A 9,807-nucleotide genomic window follows, 5' to 3' on the forward strand; every position below is an offset into this window, starting at 1 on the left:
TGATTCCTGAGTGTACCAGCATTGGGAATTGCAAGAACCCAACATGGCACTGTCTAACTGGAGCTGAGAGGAGAACCCTGGATATATGACCAAATCCAGGCACAGCAAGGGGTGCTCAAAGTGGACCTGAACCTGGTGGTTGGCACCAGGGGGAGGATGTGATAGGCCTGGGTTCAGGTCATATCAGAAACATGCTCGGCACAGTGACTGCCTCATTTCTGTATCTTTCCTCCCCATTCTTGACACTTGGCCCTCCTGTCATTTCTACTCTGACTTCTGACTCAGGATTATCCCTCACCTCTCTCATTCCCTCCCCTCACTGTCCTACCCTTAATGTGTCATCTTAGGGTCTGCACCTCTCCTTAAAATAGCCCTTGAGCACCAGCTGCTACTCAGTGGCAGTCAGACTTTCCTGGGCCTGAACACAGCACCCACACACCACCCATGTGTACCTAGCTATATTGGCCCTGGTGAAAACCGTTCCCAGAGACATGAGTTACGGACCTATCTCCTTGTGTCTTTTGCCCGGTGAGTCCCCCCATTCTATGACATTTAGAGGTCCAGTATTGCACAGAGCCCTTCCTCACCCTGTCCCCAGCTCCCTTGTTCTGGAAATCCCATGGATTTCCACCTTGGTTGTTGGACACATTTTGTGTCTTGGTTGTGATGGAGCTGCTGCCTTCTAACCCAGTTTACATGAAGTTGAGGGGCATTTCTCTGCTTTGAGGTATTGGTTTAGGAGTTGGATTGTCCTGGGCCACTGCTGACCCCACCTGTCCTGTTTTCAGGTAGTTGGCATGGAGCAGACGATGAAGAGGTACCTGATCAGAATGTTTCTAAAGAAGTGTCACAGGCAAATACTGCACAGGCCTGCCCCTGCTGGGAGGTGTGTGGCCTGGCCTTGGAAGGCGACTTGCATCTAGCTGCTGACCTGGGAGTGTTCCCGGTGCAGACACTGTCCGGGCCATGTGGGAAACGACACCAGCTCCAGAAGCGGCGCAGGACAGGGAAACTCTTTAGCGGGAACACGTACCAGGCCTCCTGTTTGAGGAGCTGCATACTCCACACATCAGAGAAGCCTTTCGTGTGCTGGGAGGTTGGGAAGGCCTTCTCCATTACCTTGGGCCAGCCACCAAAGGGCAGCACATGTGTAGAAACCTTTCACAGCGGACAGAGGAACTACAAGTGCAGTGACTGTGGCAAGGCCTTCTGCCGCAAATACAGACTGGCTCAGCACCAGCGGGTGCACACAGGAGAGAGGCCATACGAGTGCAGCGAGTGTGGGAAAGCCTTCAGCTACAAACACATCCTTGTCCAGCACCAGCGCACCCACACAGGAGAGAAGCCGTACACATGTGGCGAATGTGGCAAGGCCTTCAGCAACAAACCCACACTTGTTCGACACCAGCGAATTCACACTGGAGAGAGGCCTTATCAGTGCAGCGTGTGTGGGAAATTCTTTAGTCAAAGCTCCAGCCTTAATGAACATCAGAGAATTCACAGTGGGTCACGGCCTTACAAATGCAGTGACTGTGGGAAATTCTTTACCTCTAACTCCAACCTTGTTAAACACCAGAGAGTCCACACGGGAACAAGGCCTTATGAGTGCAGTGAATGTGGGAAGTTTTTCAACCAAAGCCCCAGCCTCATTAAACACCTGCGAATTCACACTGGAGAGAGGCCTTACGAGTGCAGTGAGTGTGGGAAACTCTTTAGCCAAAGCTCTACCCTCATCAAGCACCATAGAGTCCACACAGGAGCCAGGCCTTATAAATGCAGTGACTGTGGGAGACTTTTTAGCCAAAGCTTTGGCCTCACTCAACACCAGAGAGTTCACAGAGGCGAACGACCCTTCGAGGGCAGTGACTGTGTGGGGAGTCCTTTAGCCAGAGCAACCAACTCACTCAGCTCCGCAGATGCAGGTCTCACGAGTGCAGGAAGTGTGGGGGAGTCCTGAATCAGGGCTCTGCTGTGCTGGAACCCTAGAAGCTTCACAGCCCAGCTGGGCCTCAAGAATGAAGCAAGTATGGGAAAGCCTGCAGCTGAAGACTTCACCTCAGTCGACATGAGAAAGTTCACAGTGGGAAAAGGCCTCACAATGAGCTGTCCCTCTAATACATACAAGAGAACGTTTGTCAGGGTGTCATCAGCTTGAAGTTGAATGCTCTGTCTGCACGTCCAAGTGTGGACGCAGCCTATGAGTGCCAGTTCAGAGGAAGTTCTTAAGGAGCTGTTACCCTTTCTAAGCTGCCCAGGCCCTTGCCACATTTATGTCCCTGACCCCACATGGTGCATCGGTCACCTCTGTGTGATCAGGGTAGGTGACCTCTACTGTCCCATCCCCAGAGCCTTTGGGCAGTGTCATATCTCCTGTCTAACTGGGACATGGAACGAACAAGGTCTGACCAAGCAGGTGCTGGGGGCTTGCAGAGGTTCGTATATGTGATGGATTTTATTAGCTTCCAAGTCACCCTGCCTCAGTTTGCTCTGGCCTGTGTCATGACTAAGAAAAGTTAAGCCCCCTTTCATCTTGGGGGTTTCTTTCACTCATGTAGTTGGGTTGAGAGGAGAATTGAACTCTTCCAGGATGAAGAGGTGAACAGCTTTTGTGGATGCCCCACATTCTCTCTGCCTCAGTGGGCAGAGTGTCAGAGCAAGGAATATTTTTGCTCCACTCTTTGCTTGGGATAGACTGCGGGGCTCTGTGAGCTGTAGGTTAGGGTTTTTCCTTTAACGTGTCTGAGCCCAGTCCACAGCTCAGGGACGTGCACCACACATGGGGATCTGCTCTGTTTCCCCCACCTGGGTCCAGAACACATCTTCAGTGTCAGCATTGGGCACCCCTGGGGAAGCACAGGGGCTGACAGTTGGTTTGTTCCAGACTGGATGATAGATGGCAGTCGGCCCCGGCTTTTCTACCCAGTAAAATCAACAGGCAGGGAGCAAAAGCAGGGTGCTTACACACTTCTCAAATTAGGGTGGCCCTAATTTGTTGCCCCCACCCTCCACAATCCTTGAGGTCACGATTCTTTTGTGGGCCCCTGAGAAGGGGACAGACGTGAGGGATCACCCATGTTTTGGAGCAGCATACATAATTCCTTTTTACACCTGTGATTGTCATGCCCCAATTTTGTAAAATTTTTACCCTAGGCATCAGGTAGGCGGGAACCATACTTAGTGAATTAACAGGGAGTGAGAGACAGGAGAAAATGACAGGGGATGTTCCATTTCCAAAGTTGCCCCCACGAATGTTCCACTGGATGGTTAAGAGGTTTTTGCAGACATTGTGAGGACTTACAAAAGGCTCCATAGCATCTCCAGGCCAGCTGCACCTATGTAGTGGGGGAAATGAGAATGATAATCCCACCCTGGAAGTCCTGGCAAAAGACATTCTTTATTCCTACTGGAGCAGAACTCCATGGTTCAGAGTCAAATTCCTACTTTCCCAAAAGGGGATTCAGATTTTGCTGTGAACCCATTCATTACAACTTTTTATTGGGTTATAAGAAAACAAGATATTTAAAATGCATAGTTTTGGTAAGTATTTGCACGTGTAAACCATGAAACATCAAACCCTCAACCGTTCATATTTATGTGGTGACCTCTGTCCCTGTATTCCCAGGTTTGGAATTGTGAATGTGTTTGCTCATATTTGTCTGTTTCTTCATGATATAGATGTGAATAACTATTTGTTTTTATTAATGAAATATATTGCACTGTTTACATATACCATCATTTCATGTGATTCTTAATGGATGAATGGGATTTAGTGGTTTGTTTGCAGTTTCACAAATAAGCTTATTAAACTCACCATGAACGTGTATTCCTTACAGTATTTCTTTTACATGTGGCAGTGCAATCCTGAGTCACAGGGAGATGAAATGTTTACATGCTAAACTTTCTAAAATTGCTGTAGTCTTTTGAATTCCTGCCACTATACACTTTTAAAATAAAATAATAAAAAGAAAAAAAACTGGGACAATACCAAATTGGTATCCAACACTAGGGTTTAATTGCACTTTCCTAATGATTTATGATGTTGAACATTTTTAATGTGCTTATTTGATGAAACCTGTTCACAATATTTGGAGGGTTTTTTGTTTGTTTGTTTTTGTGACCAGGAAAACAATGAAAGAAACAAATGTAAACTTAATTCTTTAACTTTGGTGAGGGAAATAAACATGTTTTTGAATATTGGAACCTTGTTCCAATTGGTTATCCTTTTACAGTCCTGTACACTTTAAAATTTCAAGTCCCCGTTATTAACACATTCTCCTCTCTCACAGCTCTAGACACTACCCTTCTTTGTACATTACATTCCCTTCCTCTCTAGTATCTCTCCCTCTACCCACCTCTTATATGGAAGGACACTTGTGATTAAGGCTAATCTCTCCTCAAAATCCTTCACCAAATTTGCAAAGTCTTTTGCTCATGACATCCACACCTTTGGGGACACTAATCAGCCTGCCATGTGGAAGTTTAAAACCTCCCCATTGTCTTAAAAATGTATTTGCTTTGTAAAGCAACTTCATTGCAATCAGTATACAAGGTGTTTCATAGGTCTTTTTATCTTTTTTTATACTACAGTTTGTGGAAGTTACTGGGTCATTTCGCTTAAGATTTTGCTTATTGGCTCTCGTTATTTAACATGCTGACCATTGTTGGGAAAATCTCCGCATCCAGAAAATCTCCACAAAGGTAGAGGAGAAAGCAGTTTTATTTACTGAATAACATGAAACTAGAACGTGATGCTCAGCCTAGATAACCCACTAGAGATTGTAAAAACGGGGAGAAACCTTACCCTTTTAATGTAGGCACAGCTCAACATAAATGAGAACTTGGCTTCAAAGTGAAAGGAGACTTGATAACACCATTTCTTACAGTTTATCCTAAATGTACCTCGTAATATGAATCATTCTGGCTGGTAGCTACTTTTGCCTTTATCCAAAGAATAGTAAGTTTTTCTCTAACCTCTGTGACCTACAGGAGGTAGTTACAATGTAAAGCCACAGTCTAAACAAGACTGGGACACGGGGAGCTATCTTCCTTGCGTTTACTTTTCAAAGAAATGGCTTCAGGCCTTTTAAAAAAAAGTTTCTCTATGATTCTTACCGTTATATCGATTCTATATTGGCTACTTGGCCTCTGTTATTCCTGTGGACACTGAGAAAGAAGGTACCATCAAGAAAGGCTTCTGGTGGCTAACTGGGCTGAAATTTAAAAGCAGAGACCAGCAGCCATTTTAAAACAGGGCCCTCTCACACCAGGGGCCTCTGTAGGGTAGATGTTGAAGAAAATTTGCCTTCATTGGTTGATGTGAGCTTTTGTCTATTAGCTTTTATCTGTTCCTGTATGTGAGGTGATTTCTGTGCTATGATCAGGGGTTGAGTAAATTCCCCCTTTGATCTCATTCTCCCGAGCAGGGGAGACATGAGATGAGGTCGTTTTTCTGCCTTTTCTGTCTGTGTTGTGAGGTGATGGTTATCTTAGCGTTAAATAAATTCTTGATCGGGGGTTGAGAGAATTCCCTCTTTGTTCTGTCTATTTCCTCCACATCAACAGATGAAAAGAAGAGGTAGCTAAGTTATATCAGGACGACGTGACAGGCACGTTGCGAGGCTTTGGAAGACCTTGGGCTGATGGTCCCAAGCAAGAACAGTAGATATTGCTTATCCAGATGAATTGGCCCTTTGGCCGGATGGGCAGCATTCATATCAGTAACTGCCTGACCCTCCCAGAACTGGCCATTCCCAGAGGGGGAGGCAGGAACATAAAACTTGGCTCTGGGGTGCATCTAAAGGGAAATATAAGATAGACCTCAGGTGAATTGATGGATTGATTGCTGTTTCAAGAAATTGTTATTCAGAAGATTTGCTGTTTCAGGACTGCTTTTCAGGATTGGATTGTTTCAGAGTAAGAGATCGGAACTTGCCTCAATGCACGGTGGAGACTTCTTTTGTTGGTGAATTGTCATCATTCTAGCATCTTTGGGAACTTGTATGTAACTTGCAGCTTGCAGTATCAGAAGACATCCTGACTTCTAACAACAGCAACAGCGACAACAACAATGACAACATTCTTCAGATTGTTAACACCTTGCAAACTTACATACAGCTTGCAGCTTATAGCATCAGAAGACGCCTTGACTTCTAACAACAACAAAGACCACAACAACAACATTCTTGGGAACTAACAAGCAGCGGTGTGGGAGACGCCTGGGTTTCTCTCAGCTACAGACCTGGCAAGGTTTTGATTTATGACTTTTTCAGTGCTGTTCTCCCCTGGTTTGGTGAGCTTTTGACATCTACTGTAATAGTTACTATCTGGTAGAGCTTATTACTGCTTTCGGATACTCCTTACTGATGTTGTTTGTGTATTTAGCCAAGTGATTTTTGATCAATAGTGAACATATGTTGAGATCTCAAACTTATGTATACTCCTTTGACATGACATTGTTATCAATGTGTATAGCTTAGTCTTAACCACCTTTACTTTCTAACATTAGCATATTCTATTAATTGCCCTTGTCTTTTGCTATTGCATATTGCTAAATAAATTGATTAGATATTGGTAAATAAGTTAATTAGTCCCACTCTAGCGTGTGTTCCTCCTCCTTCTTTTCCCTGCTCGTCATTACAGCCTCTCACACAAACTGCACTTAAGGCAGAAGCCTGCACTGAACTGTGATCTTGCCATCTGATCCAGCCCTTATAAAGGAGTTCCTGGAATTGTATTTCAACCAATATGACTGAGGTTTTCCCTATCCAATCAGAGTTGCACAGCTATGTTTCCACCCTGCCTCCATCAGCATCTTCATTGGCCTATCAGAGTAGCTCTATTCTGACCAATTAAACTGAGGATTTGGAGTCCTCATGAGGACTGACCAATCAGGGACTAGGGGCAGGGACTCCTCTCTGTAAGTAGGCTACCTTCAGGCTTCTAGAGTATGCTCACTCTTTCCCCGGAAGACTGTCTCCTCTGACTGGAGCTGAAATAAACACATCTGGCACTGGAGCAGAGGAGGCCCCCAAAAGGTTGCCTCCAAGCTTTTTTTGTAATTAAACTGTTCTAACTGAAGTTTCCAAATTGATGATTCCTGTTGGTGAATTGGCGGGAACCCCCAGTGGTTGACATTATTTTCCTAACTGCAAGGGACATATTAAGCTTCTGTCCCATGGGTTGTGGCTCTGGGTCTGCACTTAGGGGGACAGATGGCCTAGTGGTCAGCCAAACCTCTGGGACAACCACTGGCCCACTGCTAGCGTGGGGGGCAGGTAACAAAATACCCCTCACCACCACTCATGCCTGGGGTCACTGATTGTCTTCAGTGTTGGTCTGGGAAGTACACTGGAATTGTCAACAAGATTCGAATTTTATCAGTAGGGTCTCTGTGGAGTGGCTCCTGTGGGCAGGTGAAAGACAACCAGACCATGAGAGCAGGAGGAGTTGACAGGGTGCCAGTGCCACTTCATGGTGAGCCCAGACATCATGACCACCCATGACCAGGGGTTTCTGATTGAGGGCAGGGAGTGCACACAGCACCAGGGCAGCCAGGTGGCCCCCTCCCAGTGACAGGACAGTGGTGTTGCAGGGTGCCCTTACCTGGGAGCCAAAGGCTGAGGGTGAAGGCCCATGGACATCCAGAGCCCCCCCCCCCACCCCTCAGGCCCCAAGCCACCCCGATTCAAACCTCCATGTTGGGTACCTTGACCTGTCCACGAGAGGGCCACATGTCACCACCTCCACATTGACCACCATCTGCGGCCACCCACAGAACATAAATCTTAGCACTACCCACCCACTGGGCACTGCCATCCATCTCCCCCAATGTTGGCGGGGGCCTTCTGGAGCCCAACCTTTCCTCCTTGTCCCCACTTGTCCTTCCCTGCAACCGCGGCCCAGGCTCTTAGCCATAGAGGGTGAGGGTTGGTAGAAAAACCGGACAGGCCTGTGGTGTGGAGTGTAGAGAAAGACGTGAAGGGGCGGGATATAGGGCAGGCAGCCAAAAAACACTCAGGGTGGGTGGCCCGTGTGAGCCAAGGAGCCAAGGCCCTGATGCTGGGCTCTCCGTGGGGGCCACTGTACTGTGCACGCGTAGATGCACTAAGGGCACAGGGCGACGGTCTCCACCAGGAACAACTACAGCCCAACATGGAGAGGTGGGGGTGTGACCCTCGACTCTGGACTTGCATCCATGAAGGAGGAGAGATGCTAAGGGTTGTGGGGACGCAGCAGCTTCGACGGGGGACAGAAGGAGTGGCAGTGAGGGACCTGAGCCCCTTTTTGTGCCGTGACCCGCACCTCCTCTGGTGCGCTTTTCTCTTATGACCGCACCAGCCCCTCTCTTGCACGGCACTGGTGAGCCGCTCACTGTTCACCGCCGCTCCTGCTGTAAATGATCCTTCTGCACGTTCACACGGTTTGCCAAAATTGACTTGCTCTTGACACGTGTGTCAATGAGCACGGAGGAAACAGTCCCCTGTCCATACGCAGCACTGTCCTCCTGCGGACACGGAGGGGCCACAGCAGCCCGGGAAGCAACGGGCACGGAGCCAATTTGTGGACAGCAGACAGTGGGTGGCGAGAGAGGCTCGGGGGCGCCGCGAGGACTTGAGGAACCTCACAAGCAAGTCTGTCGCCAGACCTAAGCACAAGGCGGCCCTGTGGTACAGGGCGCCCACTGGACTCGGTGACTACTCATCTTGGGGGCTCCGCCTGCCGCCCCCCCCATAGACCATATAAAATGTATTATAGATGTTGGATCGAGGTTTGCAAAACAAGTTGTTTACTAGTAGGGACAGGACTATGCCACATATGTGTGAAACTGATAGGAGTGAAGTAAAAAACATGTTTTTGTGTGAAACTGAGCATAACAAAATTGAGTGGCAAACACGTTCAGCAAAACAACTTCTGGTTCTCACCTAAGAGGTAAACAAGTCCAGGAAAAGAGGATAAAAGCAGAGCTCAAGAGCAATGCTATAAGTGGTCTGACTGGGCGCTCCAGCTAAGACCCTCTGTGAGGCTCTGAGGAAGACATTCCAAATGACCCTGCAGGACATTCGTCTGGGCGATCCCACAGAGTCCTCTGCGAGGTGCAAGCTGCAATACTCTGGGACTCTCCAAAGTTCCTCCTTGCAAGACCAGCTCACCTCAGACCCGTCCTGGGCCCAGTCCTCCCTCCCAGACCAGGGACCTTCTCCACCTCGATTGACTCTGGACTTGGGTTCGTTATTAAATTCTATTTTATCTGGTATAACCTGTGCTTGCCAGATCATTGGCCTCTGGAGGGACATTGGTTCCCAAATAAAGCTGTGTTATTCACTCCATCTGAACCTGTGTGCTGGGACTTTGTCCCCCGCTCCCCTCATGAGTACCACGCAGGGACGTAGGGTTAATGTCCCCTGACTTTCAGGAAGAGACTGAAGTACAGTGACTGCCAACCCCCACAGTCATGGCTGACATCTTGCAAGTGTCAGGGCTCTCTTGGGTCCGGTGACACAAGGGATTGTGAGACCTAGAAGCGACAGCCCCACCGCTGAGGCTGGTTGCAATCCCCGTCAAGCCAGCGAAGGTGGGAAAGTGTAGGGGTGCACACAGGTGAGGCCAAAGGGAGGGTGTTTCAGAAAAGGTCTCAGAGTATTCAGCTTCAGAGGGAAAACGTCCTGGGCGCACCCACAACAGGAGGGCAGCCCCATGACGCCTGGGACGGATCAGGAGCTCAGCACCTCAGGCCTCCAGCGCCCGCGGTGGGGCCCATGCGTCTACTCACCACCTGATGCTCTCCAGGGGTCACATCTCAGGGACCTG

The 9,807-nt window shown here is 48.2% G+C and overlaps 1 protein-coding gene across 4 annotated transcripts in view; it reads left to right on the forward strand.

Annotated features, from left to right (window-relative positions):
• LOC308490604 (uncharacterized protein) overlaps positions 1-6,589 on the forward strand; it is a 28,402-nt gene extending 21,813 nt beyond the window's left edge. The window contains exons 4-5 of one of the 4 annotated variants that reach the window (XR_013992241.1): positions 789-3,537; positions 4,588-6,585. Coding sequence is in view for 1 of the 4 variants with exons in the window: in XM_081033100.1 (XP_080889226.1) it covers positions 789-1,957 (1,169 nt within the window). In the remaining 3 variants the exon portion in view is untranslated. Of the gene's footprint in view, positions 1-788 lie in introns of all 4 variants that reach the window. The other 3 variants (XR_013992242.1, XR_013992243.1, XM_081033100.1) reach the window with 3 other exon arrangements.
• Positions 6,590-9,807: the final 3,218 nt, after the last annotated feature.

This window comes from Rhinolophus hipposideros (genome assembly GCF_964194185.1).
Source record: "Rhinolophus hipposideros genome assembly, chromosome: 21".
NCBI lineage: Eukaryota > Metazoa > Chordata > Mammalia > Chiroptera > Rhinolophidae > Rhinolophus > Rhinolophus hipposideros.